At 51.1% G+C, this 22,696-nt stretch overlaps 2 protein-coding genes across 3 annotated transcripts in view; one reads left to right on the forward strand and one right to left on the reverse strand.

Moving 5' to 3' along the window:
- LOC127048474 (uncharacterized) overlaps window positions 1-22,696 on the reverse strand; it is a 490,241-nt gene that overhangs the window by 85,504 nt on the left and 382,041 nt on the right. The gene's annotated exons all lie outside the window — the stretch shown is intronic.
- SLC44A1 (solute carrier family 44 member 1) overlaps window positions 16,213-22,696 on the forward strand; it is a 107,596-nt gene continuing 101,112 nt past the window's right edge. Inside the window, exon 1 of one of the 2 annotated variants that reach the window (XM_050948241.1) lies at window positions 16,213-16,407. In XM_050948241.1, coding sequence (XP_050804198.1) covers window positions 16,381-16,407 — 27 coding nt within the window. In that variant the 5' untranslated portion in view covers window positions 16,213-16,380. The remainder of the gene's footprint in view (window positions 16,408-22,696) is intronic. The other variant, XM_050948242.1, reaches the window with a different exon arrangement.

Below are 22,696 nucleotides of genomic sequence, written 5' to 3' on the forward strand. Positions count from 1 at the left end.
GGAGAACCCCCAAGGGTTCTGGGATAGAAAGCCTGAGAAGGCTAGATAGGGAGAAGCCCAGGGAAACAGATGCATGGAGGGGGACTGTGTAGACCTTGGCTGCTGGTTATAGGACTAGGCTGGATCCCAGCGCAGAGGGAGGGTCTGGGTTCCCCTGCCAGCCACCAGGATGTGGCACAGGACTGTTGGTGGTGCCACCCTGAGAGTTGGTCCAGTGAGACTTTGATACAACAGGAGGGGAGACTACATAGTGACCTAGCCAGAGACCTGCATTGCAAATAGAGAACATTGTGAATTACAGCAAGAGACCACAGCAGTGATGGAGTGGCCATCAACAGGGGGTGCTAGACAGGAAAAAAGCCTCTGTGCCATGCCTAGCCAGGAGGATGTGCTCTTGTGGTGGGTAAACCTGTTATATGGCCAAAACTTTCCAGAGTGGATTCCTAAAGTTAGACACATAGGGTGGGATTTTCAAAAGTGCTTAGCATTGGCCTAACTTTCAATGGGAGCAGAGTTAAGCTACTGCTGTGCTGTCTTAAACTCCATCTTTAATTCTATATTTTTGCACAGAACTAAGCGGACTGATTTTTAAAAGGCACTGCTCTTAATGAGCTGAAATGGAACTTAAATGTAAGCAGAGTCAGGATGAGCACTACCCTGACATCTGGTGGTGAATTGTAGAGAGTGTGGAAAGAATTTTAAGAATTTGCATTGGCATGCACCCCCCCCACACACACACACTTAGCATAACCCCACAGCAGCTTGGGATGGGACTGCTTTGTGACAAATGACTCAACCTCAGTTGGGTGGTACTTGCTGGACATGGGTTCCAAAACCCCATGAATGGAGAGAGGTTGGGGACTGGTGTGTGTACCTGGTGGTATGGGCTCCCTTTTGCGGGCCTGGAACACCAATTGCACATCTTCCTCTCTCCAACATTAAAGAGTAGAGCTAATGTTTAATTCTATTAGGAGTCTATCTAGAGACTGCTGAGCTGAATTCATGTTGGGCCAATGGTGCACGAGCACCAGGGCTCCCCTATTAAGAGCTGAAATCACTGAAAGAGCTGAATTGAGATCATGGAGTGCTGTGCTAACTAGTGGGGGAGCCTGAAGACCTATTGTTAAGCGGCTAGCAGAGCGGAGCAGTTTGCAGCGTGTTGGAGCAGCCCATGGAACAGTGAGCGGAGTGAAGCGGTTTGCAGGGACAGCTGGAGGAGCGGCACAGCTGGTGTGGTGGAGCTGGTTGTGGTGAAGGCTGCAGCAGAACTCCACGGAGAGGTGGAGCAGTTGGCCCTGGCCCACGTAAGGTGCCCCTTAACACCCTGTGTGGACTCCCCCCCCCCTTCTACCCAGGCTGCGGGGGGGTAAAACTCTGCAGATAAACTCTCGAATTCTGGGGTGGCACTGACCAGAGACTTTTGGGTTGTTGGACTTTGGGGTGATTGGACTTAAGACACTAAGGGGAAAAGGACATTGCCAAACATACCTGGGGGTGGGGTTTTTTTGGTTTGTTTATGGTTTGTGTTATAATCCTGTTTGTGGTGTTTCTCCAGTGGGATGCCGCATTGTTTCCTTCCTTTATTAAAAAGATTTTGCTACACTCAGACTCTGTGCTTGCGAGAGGGGAAGTATTGCCTCCTAGAGGCGCCCAGGGGGGTGTGGTATGTAAGTGTCCCAGGTCACTGGGTGGGGGCTCGAGCCGGTTATGCATTGTGTTATTGAAACGGAACCCCTGAATACTGAACCCGGCCCTTGTTGCTGCCAATTCAGAGGGGCAGAAGGGTTACATAAATATGGTGGTAGGTGCCTAACTCCTATAAGTTGTGCTTTCTCAAATGCTTCCTTCTAATCTTCCTGTTTGCCCCCTGTGCTTCCTGAAATGGAAACAGGCTACTTTTTTCTAAAAAGTGCACCTCTTTGTTTAGAGATCTGGAACTCAAAGGCATTTGTAATTTAGGACTTTCTCTCTGTGTTGTTGTCTCCCTGTCTCTGCATCATATGAAGCATCAATAAATTCAAAGCTGTCATTTTGAGACTAGAAATAAAATGGAAATATAGACAAAACCAATACTACTTTGGCTGAGGGAAAAAGGGCTAGATTATCTCATTCAGATTAAGGCCCTGCAGCAGATCAAGCAAACTGCAGTCTGTAGTGGCCATTCATCATTGGCAAGGGAGTTGGACCAGCTGCCTCTGCCTATTCCCAGGCTGTACCTCTGCAGCCCCAGTACCCCCATAAGGACTACCAAGGCCTCAGCCTGGGGAGTTGTCAGGCTGGAGCTGCTCTGCTCCAGGTACCCTTGTGCTCCCAGGCAACTTGGTCCTTCTTACTAGAAAGAGACTGATTGCTCTCTGGCCCTGCAGCTCTTTTATAGGGCCCAGCCTGGCCCTGATTGGCTGCCTCTCAGACTCTTCTTATTGGCTGACATCCCCAGTCCTCACCAAGGGCTGACTTTTAACCCTTTCAGAGCCAGAGCAGGGTGACCGCCCTGCTACAGGCCCCTTTACACCAATATAGAAGGCTTAAATAAGGTGTACATTTTTAACAGTAAGAGTAATTAACCACTGGAACAATTTACTAAGAGTTGTGATGGATTCTCCATCAATGACAATTTTCAAAATCAAGATTGGATGTTTATGTAAAAGATCTGCTCTAGGAATTATTTTGGGGCAGTTCTATGGCCTGTGCTACATAGGAGGTTGGACCAAGTGACGGTCCTTTCTGGGCTTGGAATCTATGAACTGCTCAGGAAGTTAGGAATTTTTCAGCTGATCAGTTTTTCCATCCCAAAATACTGATTCATCAAAACAGAAACTTTTCACGGGGAGCATAGCAGTTTTGACTAAACTTTTGGTGTGAAAAGTTTCTGTGGTCTGGGATATAGAATATGAGGGTTGGAGGAGATCATCTAGTCCAACCCCTGGCTCAAAGCAGGACCAATCTCTAAACAGATTTTTACCCTAGTTCCTTAAATGGTCCCCTCAAGGATTGAACTCACAATCCTGGGTTTCATAGAATCATAGAATGTCACGGTTGGAAGGGACCTCAGGAGGTCATCTAGTCCACCCCCCTGCTCAAAGCAGGACCAGTTCCCAACTAAATCATCCCAGACAGGGCTTTGTCAAGCCTGACCTTAAAAACCTCTAAGGAAGGAGATTCCACCACCTCCCTAGGTAACCCATTCCAGTGCTTCACCACTCTCTGAGTGAAATTTTTTTTCCTAATAGCCAACCTAAACCTCTCCCACTGCAACTTGAGACCATTACTCCTTGTTCTGTCATCAGGTACCACTGAGAACAGCCTAGATCTATCCTCTTTGGAACCCCCTTTCAGGTAGTTGAAAGTTTAACAGGCCCGTACTCAAACCACTGAGTTATCCCTCCTCCTGCTGCCTAGAGAGACACCTGTGATAAAGCCCTGGCTGGGATGATTTAGTTGGTTGTTCTGCTTTGAGCAGGGGGTTGAACTGGATGACCTCCTGAGATCTCTTCCAACCCTAATCTTCTATGATTCTGACACTGCACCCTGTATTCTTTATAGTTGTATGATTATGATATGACATAATTATGATGCATTTCGTATTAGATGTATCATGCAAGATGTTATTGGAAAAGTTATGATATGTGAATATGATTATCCTATTTGTATGTATGTATCCTTTTTGGAACTGCAGTTATGAATATTGACTATGTATCTGTATTTCTAATGTGGTTACACCTGGGTTACAAAATGCTTCCAATCTAGACAGCTGGTTTTGAAGGGCCTATTCAAGGTATTGGGCCATTAGGGAAAATAATAGGCCTTAGAAGAAGTTTATCCCCCATCTAGCAAACCTTCCTGAGATCGCTTCAGACAGCCGATGAGTAATGGCTGCTATGACTCAGCAGGGCATACAAGGGCATGTGCCCATACCATGTGACACTGATCTCCATTTTGGGTACATATATTTTTCCACAAACTGGGCTGGGAACTGTTTTTGGAACAAAGGGTTCCCACCATAGGGTAAAGCTATATATCACTCCTGAGGTCTCTTCCAACCTTAATATTCTATGATTCTAAGGTGGGGTGTGACATCATCTCAGGGCCTCACCCCCCAAACAAGGACACTCTTGAAAACAACTGAGGAATAAAGACTGAACTGGGAGAAGTGTTGGTCCCAGGCTAAAAGGATTTCTAGCCTGTGTATGGAAACCTGGTGGACTGCTTGTATCAGCCAGGATGAGAATTTGCTAATTCACATCCATTCTTTCTAGTATTTTGGGCTTAGGTTGCAGTTTTGTTTATTTACTAGGTAATCTGCTTTGATCTGTTTGCTTTCACTTATAATCACTTAAAATCTATCTTTTGTAGTTAATAAACTTGTTTTTTGCTTTATCTAAACCAGTGTGCCTTTAAGTGAAGTGTTCAAGTTTGTTGCATATTCCTCTCCACATTGAGGGAGGGACGAACTATTGATGAGCTTACATTGTACAGATGTGGAACAGGGACTTGAACCTGGGTCCAGTAGTTAGGGAACTGACGCAGGTAGTGAGAAATCCAACTTCAAGTCCCTGTTCCACTTCAGGAAGAGTAAAGACTTGAATCTGGATGTCCCATACTCAAAGTGACGGACTATTGACTACTCTGTAAGGTGTATGTGGTTTGGGGCTTTTTTATCTCTTGTGGTCTTCATTCAAAATTTCAGAAGTCTCATTTTCCTCCTGATGTGGAATAGGAAAATATTCATAGGATAGGAAAAAAACAGTTCCTGCCCAGGCCAACTGGCAGTTACATTTACACGCTACCTGCCAGTGGTGTCAAGGTGCCTGAATGTAAATGAGAATCAGGCCCAAAAGAGTTTGGTCATTAAGGCATAATTCAGCACAGTGCACTTAAGCACATAATTAAATTACAGCTTGTGCTCTGCTGTCTTATAGAATTTCCCACTTTCACTCCTCTCCTCCATTTTCTTCCAGCAACGCTAACTTGAATGATGTGTTTAATTTAAAAAAAAAAAAGTAAACATGAAAAAGAACCTCTGGATTCTACTCTGCCTGCTTTTGTGGGATTGCCAAAAAATACTACCATCATTCTAAAGAAATCCAGGAACCTTCTTCTGCTGCTATTAGTGTATATCTGTCCAAAGGCTACTAATTTCCTAAGGATTGGGGCTCAGTAAGGGCATTACTCTGGTAATTATTTCTAAAGTTCATAGTTGTTCAAATATGATCTCTGCTTGTCACATACTTACAGTAAAACCCAACTGCTATGTTGCAGCCTACACAGTTTATGGGCTTCCTCACTCTTACCAGTGAAGTGCTAGGATTCCTTAATAATCTGCTGCATCAGTATGTTCCCTCCTCCATCATTGCACAGCACTTTTTTGGTACATTAATTGTTGTCTAGATTGGTTTTCTAAGATTATTCCCAGGGCAAGGAACTGTCTAACTTTATATAATCTACATTATCAAGTGGAGTGCACTTCTGCAACAAATAAGCATGTAGTGGGAAGAAGATGGCAGTGGTATTTAATTCTTTGTATTATGGTAGCACCTGAAAGGCACTATGCAAACACTGTGACAGTCTGTAATCTTATATTCACCCTTTTAACGTGTCTCTGATAATTTTTGTACAAGGTATCATTGGTGTAGTTTGGGTGCGCATGGGGGCATTACCGCCCAAATTGCAAGCCTTGGCCAGGTATGCAATTTGCATCCCCCACACGCATGGCCCTGGTGGCCTGACTGGAGCTGCGCCCCCCCAATACAGATGTCAAACTATGCCTATGCAAAGCATGCCTTGTGAGGTATCATTTGAAAACTCATAATCTGCTCAACATTATTGTCCTGATTAAATATGTGCGGCAACGTTGTATGTAAAGTTATAAAAGTCTACTGTATAAGGCATGTTCCAAGTCTGGGAAAACAAGCAGATCAGTTCCTCAGAGACAAAAGGCTAGCAAACACCTCATTCAGGTGTCAACATAATCAAATAGATTATCACCTGGTTAAGTGGCCATTCTTTGGTAGGAAGAAGGATGTGAGCAAGAAATTTACATATCGGCAAAGAAACCACCTGGGAGTTCTTGTTCCCCAGACCTCCTGTCTCCTTCAAAGGGAAAAGAACTATAAGAAATTAGAAGAGAAGCCCCTCCAAGCCCTACTCCCTTTCTCCCTGCTTACAGTATCAGTGGTACCTGAAGGAACACTGAACAGGAGGAGAGCTCCTGACTGAAGGAGTTCAGCCAATAAAGGTGCATGGTGATAAGATCTTTGCTTTGAATTCATTTAGCTTGTTAAGTGAAGTGTTAGTTTGACTTTTATTTCTTTGTAACCAATTCTGACTTTTATGCCTCATTACTTGTAATTGCTTAAAATCTATCTTTCTGTAGTTAATAAACTTGTTTTATTGTTTATCTAAGCCTGTGTGTTTGGATTGAAGTGTTTTGGAACCTCCTTTTGAAATAACAGGGTTTGTGTACATTATTTTCTATTAATGAAATGACAGACTTTCTATGAGCTTGTATTGATTAGGAGAGTGCTGTGCAATATAAGATGCACATTTCTGGGGACAAATCTGAAATTGGGATTTGCTGGTGTCACTCAAATATAATTCAGGAGTGGCTCGTTAGATGCACTCATGATTCAGCTGGCAATGATTTTGCATGCTGGAGGCTGTGTGTGAACAGAGAAGGAGCAGTAGTTCTCACAGTGAAGCAGTGTAAAAGACACTCCAGTCTGGAGAGTTGAGGGGACACAGCTGCCTATCAGTCCAGATTGTACCCTGGGTATTGTCACAAACACACAACTTCTCTGTGGGCAGGGACGTCCTCCTATTTGGGGTATGTCATTTGACATACAGAGAGTAGCCAGGACACACACATTTGCTGCTAGTCATGTTTAATCCTAACTCCGCAGCATCCTGAATTCAATCCAAGTACAACTGTAGTGTTGTACTTAATCAGATACAACACTGCAGTGTCTCTGTATGTCTTTTATGTGGTATATGATTAAGGGCATGGAACTGCTTTGGTATGATAGAGAGAGCTCCCCCACTAGCCCTGCAAGAGCTGAATTGGCCAGGTGGACCCAATCAGCTAATAGGCTGCAAACAGGGGAGCTTTAGGCTGGAGGCAGCTAATTGGAAAGAGGCTCACTTGTGCAGGAACAAGCAGGGACTATAAAGCCAGGTAGCTGGGTAGTGATAGGGCTACTGGAAAAGGTTGCAGGCAGCCAGTAGCAATAGTAACTCCCTGGGAAGAGGGAGGTGTGTTCAGGGGCAGCAGGAGATAGTCTGCAGTTACTCCTTGGGAGAATGGTTCTTGGACCTGGTACACCCAGAGAGAGTAGAGGAACTAGAGTGGTAGAAAGCAGTCCAGGGAAGGAACAGTGAGTGTAGAGAGAGAGAGCCCAGAACAGCTGAGCTGAGAGTCCCTGTCTAGAACCTGGAAAAGAGGGTGGGCCTGGGTTCCCCTACTAGCCTCCAAGGGCATGGCATAGAACTGAGACAGTGAATGGGAAGGCTGCCCAGGACTGCTGCTGTACAGTACCCCAGCAGTACCCCCTTCTGGGGTACTGCTGCTGTACAGTACCCCAGAAGGGGGAATCTCTGAATGACCTAGTCAGAGGGCTAAGTCACAAAGGAGATGCTGAGGGTCATAGAGCTGCAGACTAGAACGAGAAACAGAGTAATGGCATGCAAACCTAGGAAGGGGATGTCTACCTGTCATAAACAGATAGTTAAGGGTTAATGCCTCTTCTACCTGTAAAGGGTTAAGAAGTTCACCTAGCCTAGCTGACACCTGATCAGAGGAACCAATGGGGGAACAAGATGTTTCAAAAGGAAGGAGGGAAGTTTCCTTTGTTTAGTTTTCAGTTTCAGCCGGAGTGAAAAAGATCAAGGAACCAACCTCTTATCAGAGTAGTAAGTTTTAGAAAGGAACAAATAGGTTTATGTTTATTTCTTTGTAACCTGTCTTGTGCAATTAGAGGAAGAATCAAATTGGGTGTTTGGGTATTTTTTGGTGTAACTAAGGTTTTGCCCAGGAGAACATCCTCTATGTTTGGAATCTGTTGTCTGTGAGAGTAGCTGGTATGCTAATCTCTCCCAGAGGGTTTTCTTTTACCTTTCCTTTCTTTAATTAAAAGCCTTCTTTTTAAAAACCTGATTGATTTTCCTTGTTTTAAGATCCAAGTGGATTGGATCTGGACTCACCAGGAATTGGTGAGGGGAAAGGAGGGGGGATGGTTAAATTCTCCTTGTTTTAAGATCCAAGGGATTTGGATTAGTGTCCACCAGGGAATTGGTGGAGGAGTCTCTCAAGGCTACTCAGGGAAGGGAGTGCTTGGGGGTGGTGGCAGCCAGACCAGATCTAAGCTGTTAATTGAGCTTAGAGCTTCTCATGCAGCTCCCCCACATCTGTACCCTAAAGTTCAGAGTCGGGAAGGAACCTTGACACTACCTCAGGTGCTGATCCCCAGAGCCACTAGCAGGAGGTGCTAACCAGTGGTGAGTGATGTGCCCCGTGACAAGAGAGTTTCAAAACACTGGGGCTTTTCAGCATGGAAAATAGATGACTAAGGGAGGGGGGTGGATATGATTAGAGGTCTATAAAGTCATGACTGGTGTGGAGAAAGTGAATAAGGAAGTGTTATTTACTCCTTCATATAACACAAGAGCCGGAGGTCACTCAATGAAATTAATAGGCAGCAGGTTTAAAATTAAAAAAAAAAAAAAGGAAGTACTTCTTCACACAATGCACAGACAACCTGTGGAACTCATTTGCCAGGGCATGCTGTAAAGACCAAAACTAGCTAACACAACTAATTGTGTTCAAAAAAGAACTAGATAAGTTCATGAAAGGTAGGTCCTTCCATGGCTATTAGCCCAGATAATCAAGGCTGCAACCCTATGCTCTGGGTTTTCCTAGCCTCTGATTTCCAGAAGCTGGGTGCAAATGACAGGGGATGGATCACTTGATGATTGCCTGTTCTGTTCATTATCTCTGAAGGACCTGGCATTAGCCACTGTCAGAAGACAAGACATCTGGTTAGATGGACCATTGGTCTGACCGAGTGTGGCTGTTCTTATGTTATCTGTATTAAAAACTGTGGTCAAATTACAAGCTGCTATAATAAATCATAAGGGGTTTCCTTGTCCTCCTTGAGGGAAGTATGCAATCTGAATCTTGCGCAGTAAGTCTACAAAGAGCCAGCCTAGACCCAGGGGGTGGGTTGTGCCTCTCTGCCTTAGGGAGCAGCCTGCTTTGTGTCTTTCTGTTTTTGTTTCCTGGGCGTTAGGGTGCTGAATTCTAAGAAATCTAGTGCAATCTTGCAACCTTCCAGAAATATTGGTTTTTTTTTATCTAACTTCTGTGTGCATGTTGTGAAAATAACATTTCATTCTCTAAATAGGCAAGAGTCCTAAACATTGGGAAAAAGAAAGTGTTGTTCCTATTTCATAGATGGGAGATTGGAGCAAAAAGAGGATGAGTGCCTTGCCCAAAGTCAGACAAGAATTGATTCTAGGTTTCTTGATACCTAACCTATCCGTGAGCATCAACCATGAAACCAGTGCAGTGTCAACCACAAAATTATTCTTCCTGCTAGAGGATTTCTCTAATAACTCAATTGCGAAAGTAATTGTGATAGTAAATTCATAATCATGGTTGATATAAATACTTAATTGATTATTCTCTCTCATTTCATCAGTGAGGATTTGTGTATAAGTAGTGAAGAGACTTTTGTAAGCATCAGATAGAAAATAAGAACTTCTCCTTCTGAAGAGGAGACCTGGATAACTAGAGAGAAGTGATACCACTTACTATTAAACTAAGAACAGCTAAGATTTGTGACTCATGATTAAGGCTATGATTTAGTCACGGATTCTGTAACTTTACTGGACCTCCGTGACTTCTTCAGCTGTCAGCTGCTGAAGCGGTGGCTGGAGCCATGGCTGGGACTGGAACTGAGGCTATGCTCCCCAAATAGCCCTGCGGTTGGGGCCACCGCTGGGGCTACGCACCCCGGCCCCGTGGCTTGCTGCAGGGGCCACCACTGGGGCTGTGCACCTCTGCCCCTGGTGGGGACTGCAGCTGGGGCTGTGTACCTCTGCTGCAGCTTGTATGGGTATTTTTAGTAAAAGTCACAGGCTCCATTAATTTTTGTTGGTTTGCCTGTGGCCTGTCCGTGACTTTTATTAAAAATAACAATAACAAAATCTTAGCCTTACACATGATCCATTTTCCACATGCCAAAATTTGTTTTGTTTAGGGTGGTTGTAAAATGCCTTGATCTAGTCATCTGGCCTCCCTTTTTGTCTCAAGTTACTCGCCTATAGAATGGTTTAACCCAAATGTCACTGTAGTGTTTTCTGATCAAGTACATTCCTATTGCATGGATTAGAACATAACATAAGAATGGCCATACTGGGTCAGACCAAAGGTCCATCCACCCTAGTATCCTGTCTACCAACAGTGGCCAATGCCAAATGCCCCAGAGGGAGTGAACCTAACAGATAATGATCAAGTGATCTCTCTCCTGCCATCCATCTCCACCCTCTGACAAACAGAGGCTAGGGACACCATTCCTTACCCATCCTGGCTAATAGCCATTAATGGACTTAACCTCCATGAATTTATCCAGTTCTCTTTTAAACCCTGTTATAGTCCCAGCCTTCACAATCTCCTCAGGAAAGGAGTTCCACAAGTTGACTGTGCGCTGTGTGAGGAAGAACTTTCTTTTATTTGTTTTAAACCTGATGCCTATTAATTTCATTTGGTGGACCCTAGTTCTTATATTATGATAACAAGTAAATAACTTTTCCTTATTCACTTTCTCCACACCACTCATGATTTTATAGACCTCTATCATATGCTCCCTTAGTCTCTTTATTTTTTTTTATTGAATTCAAACCTCTGTGGAATCAGCGTTAAACATGACTAGTAGCAAATGTTTGTGTTTTGGCTACTCTCACATTTACAATTGTCACTTTAAATGTATTGAACACATGTTAAAACACAACTAAAAGTCAAGAGTAGACCTAACCCTTCTGGGACAGCTGGTTTCTGCAGAGTACTCCCCTCCTCTCTTTGTGGTCTGACATGACAATGTCAGAGCCAGCTTGCCATGGAGCCACAAAGCTTCCTTCCTCTTTCTTTAGTTGTGTGGTATGTGCTGCTCATTCCAGGCCTCAAGAACAACTTGGTTCCACCAGCCTGTGGGTGTGGACTGGACCAAAAGCAACCCACTGAGTGAACATAATTCTTAAACTGCATGGAACTGGCTATTGCAGGGTGTCACAGATCCAGCTGAGCACCCTCTCTTGGCAACTCACCAAACTGCTGTGAGGGGAGCCAGCTGCTGGATCCTATATGTGTTACGCCTCCAGAGTCTGCACTGCAGCCCAGGCACTGTCCCTATCTTAGGGCCTCTGGCATCCTGTCCTGTGAGCAATGGGCAGCACGGTCACAGCTCTGTCTCTGGAACCAGTGCTGAGACATTAGATTCTCTTCCTTGCTTAGCCTTCTGGTTTACCTCGTCAAGGGCTCCATGGTAGGAGCAATATAAAATGCACAGACATTTTGCACAGGATTTAACGCAAACTGCTCTTTCTTTAGTAGCACAAGAAATACAGAGAGCTATACAAAAATAATAAACCCTACAGGCATTTCCCTGCCTCAGTTTCCTCACTACTTCAATGTATACTTTGGCTGACAGAAGTCAGGGTCCTCTGGGGCCATCCAGGGTCCTTCCATTTCAGTGGATGGTTTGGGTTCTAAAACACGAAGCCTTCTCCCGCACCGTCTGCTCTGCCCTTCGCCAGCCCTACCCTTCCCTTCTCCTGCTCAAACATCCATGTGGCTCTCTGCACCTTCCCCTTGTGAGTCATTTTATAATCTTGCCTTGTCACTTCTGTCCCTTGGACCTTCCTCGGGAATTTCCACTCTCTCCCTTACTTCCTCCTCTTGTCTGAAAGGAGGGAGGAATCTTCTTCCAGCTTCTGCAAACCTATTGGCCCAAGGAATTTCACTCTTAATAGGCGGGTGCTGAGTTCCAATGACCCACCATTGTAGCTGGTGTGAAAGCTACATGGTCATTGGTGACAAACCTTTAATGAATATATGTAGACAGTGAGGCATTTGTGATACAGCAGTTTTTACAGCAACAGCTTCATAATATTTATCAGAATTTATAAGACTTCCAAGATCTATGATTCTATGATCATTACACAGGGTTGCATGTAAACATAGGAATTGCCACTCCAGATTGTGGCAAGCTCCATCAAGTGATGGCCTCAGTTCCTGGCTCTTCATGGGTACTGCCAAAAAAACCCTCTCCTACTTCACCATAGACACCTCAGAACTGTTTTTTTCAAAAGCTCCATAAATCTTCCTTGATGAGCAAGGACCCAAATGTTCATCCTCACCTCCATTTAGAGGTATTTGAAATAGCAGTGGTACACAGGCACTTATGGCAGTTTGACCTCTTTTCTCCCACAATCCCATTAGGCTCCTAGAAGCCAGTGTTTCAGGGAGCTGTGCTGGATGAATATCTATCATACAGAGCGACTGCAATAGTGTATGTCAGTTGGTATGGACATGAGGCAAAACTGGATTTACCACATTGTGGGTACTTACTGTGAAAGATGTGACAAATACAAGTAAATGTTAAGACTATTGTGTAGTAGGAAGAAAGCCTGAGACACAAGCCCTTGTATTAAAGGTCTGGTATGAGGCAGGACCTGCTTACAGAATCTGGCAAGAACAGGGCTAATATTGCAGAAATACATACTTTTAAGAAGTGCTAAGCACAGAGTACTTACTCAAACACAGTCTGATATCAAGCGGTACCAGAACATCTCAGTTAGGGGTGGCTCCAGGCCCCAGCACGCCAAGGGTGTGCTTGGGGCGGCAAGCCGCTGGGGGTGCTCTGCCAATCACCGCACGGCAGCAGGCAGGCTGCCTTCGATGGCTTGCCTGCGGAGGGTCCGCTGGTCCCGGGGCTTCAGCGGACCTCCCACAGGCATGCCAGCGGGAGGTCTGCCGAAGTCGCGGGACCAGCGGACCCTCCGCAGACGTGCCGCCGAAAGCAACCTGCCTGCCGTGCTTGGGGCAGCAAAATGCCTAGAGCCGCCCCTGATCCCAATATCAAGGATGATACAAAAACATTTCCCAAGGATAACTGGAACATACTGATCCCCTGATAGGTGATAACTAGCCACGTCAGGGGGCAGTAACTATGTCAGAGGCAGTATGTAACTTGTTTGTATTAGGGTATAAAGAGGTATTTTAGAGGGAGTACCTGGCTTGGTGTCTTCATACCTTAACGGATCTTGTGGTCATTGGGCAGTTCGCTCAAGGTCTGCTGTTCCAACTGTCGGCACAGAGCTGGGGCAGCACACAGGGAGAACACACACATGCAGCTGAACATCTAACAACATATTGTATTTAATTTTATGAATGTTAATGAATTATTGTGGGCTAAGGATTGCATTCTACTCCAAGTGGGGAGGCAAGGGCTATCACAGCTTCTTCAGGAACTGAAAACATTGGTGGCTAATTACTGAAATCCTTGGGAGTGCAAACCACCCCAGATAAGTATCTCCCCTGGTGTAGTTTGCATACAGTTCAAGCCAGGTTTCCAAGAAATGCAGGAGACCAAGAACAAACATGAGGTAAAATATCTGTACCCTGCTTTGAAAGACCTGTGCAGTCACTGGTAAACCGCTGTCATTGTCCCTGGAGAAAGAGTGAAATGACAGGGGCTGAACGCTAGTCAGATCTGCATGGGGTAATCACAGTGGGATGCAGCGGAGCTGTAACCTAAATCTCTGCTCAGGAAGGAAAGGAATGGCTAGAGACCTGAGACTTCAGAGGGGATTCCTTGCAATGACTTTGGAGGGGCTGAAAGCTGCAGTTATGCTGAAACGTACATTGCTGCAATCCTACTGGCTCTGTTATGAGTGACTCAGGTCCCTAGTGTAGACATAGCTTCTCTCAGAAGCCACATGGCTTCCTGGCACGGATTCAGTTACTCTGGGAAAGGCCCCAGGGAAAGGATGATAACTGAATTATTCTTGCCCTGAATTAAAAACAAACAAATACACACACACACATCCCTAAAGTGTGATGCTATCCCTGGTCTACAACAGCTTGTGGAAGTGGGGCTATTTGCCCAAATAAACTATGCCAAGGGGGCCAGCAATATCCTCAGTGATGTTCTGGGTAGAAGAAAAGTGTGTGTGTGTGTGTGTGTGTGTGGTGTTGACATTTAAAGGCTATAAACCCTTCCCCCTGCTGTTGTTCTTTAGTATATTCTACATACCCAGATGCTTTATTCTGTCCCAATTACTTTCACTGATTGTGTTAGACAATTACTAGAAATCCATATTTTTCCCAGCATCCAGCTTAACTTTTGGTTTTAAATCCTTCATCTTATATTTTGCTGTCTGCTCTGACCTTGTCTCACTAGCTAATTGAGGCTGGTCCGTTCCCTAGCTAGCCTGAATTGGCACTGCAGCTCAAACAGTGCCCCTTGAGTAACTGTCATTAGAAGAGCCACTTCAGCACAGCCAGCAACTGCAGATTGCACCAGCTGTAGAGACTATGTAGCACTAGGAGGATAGAGTCACAGTTGGTGGTACATTCATTTAGGTCTCATTGACTCTAAGGGGCTCAGTGCAGCTATGGGGATCTCTTCATGTGGATGAACCTGCAGGAGCCAGGGTATGCATGCACGCACGCACATATGTATATAGTTTTCAAAACACCCATTGTAGGGTTTAGTTTAGAGTAGATGCCTTTAGTAGGTGGTCGGAGGAAAATCTCCCGAGGAGAACTTTATGGGAAAACTAACTCCCCCTCCTCCTGAAATCAGCATCGCACAAACAGGAGCTGTATTAACAAGGAGAATATCCAGATACATTTTATCTCAGTTACAGAGGAGAGATTAGATTGGAATAATGGGATCAGGAGAGCACACATAGTGAGGCTTGGCAGAACTTGATTTTTTTACTTGTTCATGTAATTTTGATGGATGATGTTTGTTTTAAGCACTTTTTTTATTTTTATATAAATTTTCACAGTTGCAGGAAATTATGGGCTGGATGGATCAGACAAGGGGAGGTCAGGATAATTATTTAATGAAGTAGATGTTGTGATTCAAAAAGATAAAGCTTTATAACAGTTACAACACAAATTGTCAATATCATATGTCAAAATATACAAAGTATGGTTCTTTTTTCTTTCTTTGCTTACCTGTAAACTTTGATAGGATAATTTTTTTCATCAGTTTGTGCCTGTAGAGTGATGGTGATAAAAATCTAATCTTTCCAACCCTATACATGTTTAATACGTTTCCTCAAAAAATACACTACGGACCTGCAGTTTGTGAGAGGATGTGCACTTGAGCTGAAGTGAATAGGATCTAAGGATGCCCAGCACCTTTGGCGATCAGGCCCTGTATATCTTCTTCACAATGCAGTTTTGGCAACTCTTGCACTTTTATAAAAACTTTTGGATGGCTGGTTTTTCCTGGGTCTCTCCCATATCCAAGTCAAGTGATCTACCGAAGAATCTGAGCTTTCACTTAAAAACAAGTTTCTAGTCCATGTCTTGTGGAAAAGCGAGAAAATACGAAGCAAGTGCACCCCAGAGCTTGAGTTGCCAGGAGGTAATTTTTTAATAACATTCCATATTTCAGAAAAGTCATCATTTCAAAGCGCATGTTAGGAGGCCGGACTCGTGACTGTTTGAAGAGGTGGGGCTGGCAATACTGACAATGAGGGGCGGGGGAAGTCACGTCGACAGCCAAGCTAGGCACAGACCCCAGAGCCAGGCAGATGCAGGATGGGGGAGGCACAAACGTGTCGCAGAGACAGGACCAGCCACACGCACAGCTGCCCCAGGGAAGGACAATGACACCTGACCGAGCGGAGAGGAGCCCCCCTCGGGCCGGAAGTGAGCCGAGCCCTTTCCGCGGCGGACAGCAGTGAGTCCGCTCTATCTCCCTCACGGAGGACGGAAGTGGCCGCGGTGCGGCACCAATCCGTGCCCGGGCGGGCGCGCTGAGCCGGCACTCGGCACCCGGCGCACTTCGCGGTCTCGGCGCGGCCGGCGGCTTGGTGAGCTGGGCAGGCCCCGCCCCTTTGTACTGAGCGGCCGCCGCCGCGTCGCGCCGCCGCCGGGGGAGGATGAGGAGCGCGGGGCGGCGCTGCCGAGGGACTCGCGCCGCAGCCCAGCTCCAGTGAGCGAGCGACCCGCCCGGCCGCGCGGAGGAGCCGGGCGAGGCCGGAGCGGCGCCCCCACTGCCCTGAGGCGGGTGATCTCGGCGGTTGGATGCCCGGTGCCTAGTGGGGACCCCCGGCCCGGCTCCCCCGGGACAGAGACCTGCGCCCGCCATGGGATGCTGCAGCTCGGCCGCACACGTGAGCGGGACCCGCTCCCCCCCCGTACGGCCCCCTCCCTCCCCACTGCACCCCCGCGGGGACCCCCCCCGTACAGCCCCCTCCCTCCCCACTGCACCCCCGCGGGGACCTGCCCCCCCGTACAGCCCCCTCCCTCCCCACTGCACCCCCGCGGGGACCTGCCCCCCCCGCACAGCCCCCTCCTCTGCACCCCCGCGGGGACCTGCCCCCCCGTACAGCCCCCTCCTCTGCACCCCCGCGGGGACCCCCCCCGTACAGCCCCCTCCCTCCCCACTGCACCCCCGCGGGGACCTGCCCCCCCGTACAGCCCCCTCCCTCCCCACTGCACCCCCGCGGGGACCTGCCCCCCCCGTACAGCCCCCTCCCTCCCCACTGCACCCCCGCGGGGACCTGCCCCCCCCGTACAGCCCCCTCCCTCCCCACTGCACCCCCGCGGGGACCTGCCCCCCCCGTACAGCCCCCTCCCTCCCCACTGCACCCCCGCGGGGACCTGCCCCCCCCGTACAGCCCCCTCCTCTGCACCCCCGCGGGGACCTGCCCCCCCGTACAGCCCCCTCCCTCCTCACTGCACCCCCGCGGGGACCCCTCCCGTACAGCCCCCTCCCTCCCCACTGCACCCCCGCGGGGACCCCCACCTACAGCCCCCTCCTCTGCACCCCCGCGGGGACCTGCCCCCCCCGTACAGCCCCCTCCCTCCCCACTGCACCCCCGCGGGGACCTGCCCCCCCCGTACAGCCCCCTCCCTCCCCACTGCACCCCCGCGGGGACCTGCCCCCCCCGTACAGCCCCCTCCCTCCCCACTGCACCCCCGCGGGGACCTGCCCCCCCCGTACAGCCCCCTCCCTCCCCACTGCACCCCCGCGGGGACCTGCCCCCCCGTACAGCCCCCTCCCTCCCCACTGCACCCCCGCGGGGACCCCCCCGTACAGCCCCCTCCTCTGCACCCCCGCGGGGACCTGCCCCCCCGTACAGCCCCCTCCCTCCTCACTGCACCCCCGCGGGGACCCCTCCCGTACAGCCCCCTCCTCTGCACCCCCGCGGGGACCCGTCCCCTCCGTACAGCCCCCTTCCTCCCCACTGCACCCCCGCGGGGACCCCCCCCCCGTACAGCCCCCTCCCTCCCCACTGCACCCCCGCGGGGACCCCCCCCGTACAGCCCCCTCCCTCCCCACTGCACCCCCGCGGGGACCCCCCCGTACAGCCCCCTCCCTCCCCACTGCACCCCCGCGGGGACCCCCCCGTACAGCCCCCTCCCTCCCCACTGCACCCCCGCGGGGACCCCCCCGTACAGCCCCCTCCTCTGCACCCCCGCGGGGACCTGCCCCCTCCGTACAGCCCCCTCCCTCCCCACTGCACCCCCGCGGGGACCCCCCCGTACAGCCCCCTCCCTCCCCACTGCACCCCCGCGGGGACCCCTCCCGTACAGCCCCCTCCCTCCCCACTGCACCCCCGCGGGGACCCCTCCCGTACAGCCCCCTCCCTCCCCACTGCACCCCCGCGGGGACCCCTCCCGTACAGCCCCCTCCTCTGCACCCCCGCGGGGACCTGCCCCCTCTGTACAGCCCCCTCCCTCCCCACTGCACCCCCGCGGGGACCTGCCCCCCCGTACAGCCCTCTCCCTCCTCACTGCACCCCCGCGGGGACCCCTCCCGTACAGCCCCCTCCTCTGCACCCCCGCGGGGACCTGCCCCCTCCGTACAGCCCCCTTCCTCCCCACTGCACCCCCGCGGGGACCTCCCCGTACAGCCCCCTTCTCTGCACCCCCGCGGGGACCTGCCCCCTCCGTACAGCCCCCTTCTCTGCACCCCCGCGAGGACCCCCCCGTACAGCCCCCTCCTCTGCACCCCCGCGGGGACCCCCCCGTACAGCCCCCTCCTCTGCACCCCCGCGGGGACCTGCCCCCCCGTACAGCCCCCTCCTCTGCACCCCCGCGGGGACCCGCTCCCCCCGTACAGCCCCCTCCTCTGCACCCCCGCGGGGACCCGCTCCCCCCGTACCGTGCCCCCTCCTCTGCACCCCCGCGGGGACCCCGCTCCCCCCGTACCGTGCCCCCTCCTCTGCACCCCCGCGGGGACCCGCTCCCCCCGTACCGTGCCCCCTCCTCTGCACCCCCGCGGGGACCCGCTCCCCCCGTACCGTGCCCCCTCCTCTGCACCCCCGCGGGGACCCCCCCTCCCCCGTACAGCCCCCTCCTCTGCACCCCCGCGGGGACCCGCTCCCCCCTGTACCGTGCCCCCTCCTCTGCACCCCCGCGGGCACCCGCTCCCCCCGTACCGTGCCCCCTCCTCTGCACCCCCGCGGGCACCCGCTCCCCCCGTACCGTGCCCCCTCCTCTGCACCCCCGCGGGCACCCGCTCCCCCCGTACCGTGCCCCCTCCTCTGCACCCCCGCGGGCACCCGCTCCCCCCGTACCGTGCCCCCTCCTCTGCACCCCCGCGGGAACCCGCTCCCCCCCGTATAGCCCCCTCCTCTGCACCCCCGCGGGGACCCGCTCCCCCGCGTACAGCCCCCTCCTCTGCACCCCTGCGGGGACCCCCCCGTACCGTGCCCCCTCCTCTGCACCCCCGCGGGGACCCCCCTCCCCCATACAGCCCCCTCCTCTGCACCCCCGCGGGGACCCCCCCTCCCCCGTACAGCCCCCTCCTCTGCACCCCCGCGGGGACCCCCCCTCCCCCGTACAGCCCCCTCCTCTGCACCCCCGCGGGGACCCCCCCTCCCCCGTACAGCCCCCTCCTCTGCACCCCCGCGGGAACCCGCTCCCCCCCGTACCGTGCCCCCTCCTCTGCACCCCCGCAGGGACCTGCCCCCCCCGGTACAGCCCCCTCCTCTGCACCCCCGCGGGGACCCCCCCGGTACAGCCCCCTCCTCTGCACCCCCGCGGGGAACCCCCCCGTACAGTGCTCCCTCCTCTGCACCCCCGCGGGGACCCGCTCCCCCCGTACAGTGCTCCCTTCTCTGCACCCCCGCGGGGACCCGCTCCCCCCATACAGCCCCCTCCTCTGCACCCCCGCGGGGACCCCCCCGTACAGCCCCCTCCTCTGCACCCCGCGGGGACCCCCCCCGTACCGTGCCCCCTCCTCTGCACCCCCGCGGGGATCCGCTCCCCCCGTACCATGCCCCCTCCTCTGCACCCCGCGGGGACCCCCCCCCCGTACAGCCCCCTCCTCTGCACCCCACGGGGACCCCCCCCGTACCGTGCCCCCTCCCCCCCACCGCACCCCCGCGGGGACTCCTCCCGTACAGCCCCCTCCTCTGCACCCCCGCGGGGACGCGCTCCCCCCGTACGGCCCCTCCTCTGAACCCCTGCGGGGCCCCCCCCGTACCGTGCCCCCCCCTCCCCACTGCTCCCCCGCGGGGACCTGCTCCCCGTACCGTGCCCCCCCCCTCCCCACCACACCCCCGCGGGGACCTGCCCCCAGTACAGGCCCCCCCCTCCCCACTGCACCCCCGCGGGGACCTGCCCCCCGTACCGTGCCCCCTCCCCCCCACTGCACCCCCGCGGGACCTGCCCCCAGTACCGTGCCCTCTCACCTCACAGGGACCTGGCCCTCCCCTGTACAGGGACCCGGGAGGACATGGTCCCCCCCATACAGCTCCACCTTCTTCTCACATGCCCCCCTTGCAAGGTGGTTCCCCACCTTTCCCCCTGTGGGTTGCAGAGTGCCCCCTCCCAGATTGCCGGGCACGCCCTATTTGCTCTCCCCTCAGGGAGCCAAATGACCCTCCTTCACACGGTGCCCCCCATCTCACCCATGGGACCGAGCCCCTCCATACAGCGCCCCCTTCCCCATGGTGCTCCATCTCACAAGGTACCCCTGTCGCCCTTCTTCATACCCTGCCTGCTCACCCCTGGATGGGAGGAAGGCGAGGATTCAGGGACACAAATTCATTACCTTGGGAGTAGAGCTCACAATAACTTCTCCTCTCTCTTCCTAGGGCAGGGCTCAGCTCCCCTCTGTGCAGACCCACTCCGACCCCTGGCCCCACTCTGCACTGGACCTTGCCAGCCATCTGGTTCCCCAACAGCCAGGGGAAGGGCTCCAGTCAGGCTGCAGGGCCCGGTCCTTTCCCCATGGCCTCATTAATCCCTGTAGCTCCTTTCCCTACACTGCCCCTGTCTGCTCTTTTTTGTCCTTGCTGCCTTTTTCTTGCTCCCTGGAGTGGTGCTGCCAGTCTCCTGGATGGGAGCCACAATGAATAGCTCTACCCAATGCTCCAGTTTGCAGCTCGTCTCCCATTTTAACACTCCCTTTGAGCACAATGCTCAGTGTAATAACATGTTTCTAGAATAGAAATGTTGCTATGTCCTACATAAACACTGGTACCAAACTATAGCCTTACTTTTCCACAGCCCTGCATCACTCCCCTCTTTAAAACTACATTAAATTAATAGATTTTAAAATCATGATTTCATGGGGCAATCGTGATACTTTAGTTAAAGTGTTGATAACTCTAGCCTTCCTATGCTTTTGGTATTTACCATCAGCAGGCAGAAATCTGACCTGCTAGAGGTTAGGTCATTGATTGCAGGCTACTGCCCCTGTTTGAAGGCAACGTGACTGGTAGTGTGGGGTCTCTCAAGTACTGCAAGTCATAGATGAAATCACCAAAAGAAATTTACATTTGTCTGGAGTTGACGGTCACAACAGGGGATGGTGTGTGTGTGTGTGAATATCCATTTCTTCTGTCCCTAATGACTCATCAATGGTCTGAACTGAGTGTTTGTGTCCTGGCAGATTCAGACAGCTTTCTTACTAGGACTCTAAAAACAGTGCTCGGAGCTTTCCAGTTGCACTAGGCTTCCCCTTTTCCAAACTGCTTTCATAACTATTTCACAGACTCTCTTGAGCATTTTTATTTACCAGTCTGTGTACCTGGCATCGTTATTGCCCTCTTTGTTCTGTTCAAAATCAAAAAGATTATGTATAACCTTGGAGACCTTTCATAAAGCAGGAGAAGTAGAGAATAACTAATTGTTTCATGCTTGGTACAGTTACAGGTTTGCACTGCTTGGTTTAAATTTTCCAGGTGGACTTGTATTTGTCAGTCAGGGTTCAGGAGGCTGTTAATATTCTGTTAAATCTTTCAACTGGGTTTCCTTATGACTGGCAAGTTGTGTCGTAAATGAGCTGTGCGTGTCCTTTTATATTCATAACATCTCAAGAACATCAAAGATCATCAAAGAGGCTGATAAAGGAGGTACTGTTGTCATCATGAACAGATCTGACTACCAAAAGGAGGCCGCCGGACAACTCTCCAACACCAAATTCTACAGTCCACTTCCCTCAGATCCCACTGATGAATACACTAAGATACTGCAACATCTACTCAGGACACTTCCTACACTAACACTGGAACAAATCAACATACCCTTAGAGCCCCGACCAGGGTTATTCTATCTACTACCCAAGATTCACAAACCCGGAAATCCTGGACGCCCCATCATCTCGGGCATTGGCACTCTCACTGAAGGACTGTCTGGATATGTGGACTCTCTACTCAGACCCTATGCCACCAGCACTCCCAGCTATCTCCGTGACACCACTGATTTCCTGAGGAAACTACAATGCATTGGTGACCTTCCAGAAAACACCATCCTAGCCACCATGGATGTAGAGGCTCTCTACACGAACATCTCTCATACAGATGGAATACAAGCTGTCAGGAACAGTATCCCTGATGATGTGACAGCACAACTGGCTGCTGAGCTCTGTGCCTTTATCCTCACACACAACTATTTCAAATTTGATGACAATCTATATCTCCAGATCAGTGGCACCGCTATGGGCACCCGCATGGCCCCTCAATATGCCAATATTTTTATGGCCGACCTGGAACAACGCTTCCTCAGCTCTCGTCCACTCATGCCCCTTCTCTACCTACGCTACATTGATGACATCTTCATCATCTGGACCCATGGGAAGGAGACTTTGGAAAAATTCCACCACGATTTCAACAGCTTCCACCCCACCATCAACCTCAGCCTGGACCAATCTACACGGGAGGTTCACTTCCTAGACACCATGGTGCAAATAAGTGATGGTCACATTAACACCACCCTATACCGAAAACCTACCGACCGCTATGCCTACCTTCATGCCTCCAGCTTCCATCCCGGGCACATCACACGATCCATTGTCTACAGCCAAGCACTGAGTACAACCGCATCTGCTCTAACCTCTCAGACAGAGACCAACACCTACAAAATCTCCACCAAGCATTCTCAAAACTACAATACTCGCACGAGGAAATGAGGAAATATGGAAACAGATCAACAGAGCCAGACGTG

Source organism: Gopherus flavomarginatus, chromosome 3 (genome assembly GCF_025201925.1).
Source record: "Gopherus flavomarginatus isolate rGopFla2 chromosome 3, rGopFla2.mat.asm, whole genome shotgun sequence".
NCBI lineage: Eukaryota > Metazoa > Chordata > Testudines > Testudinidae > Gopherus > Gopherus flavomarginatus.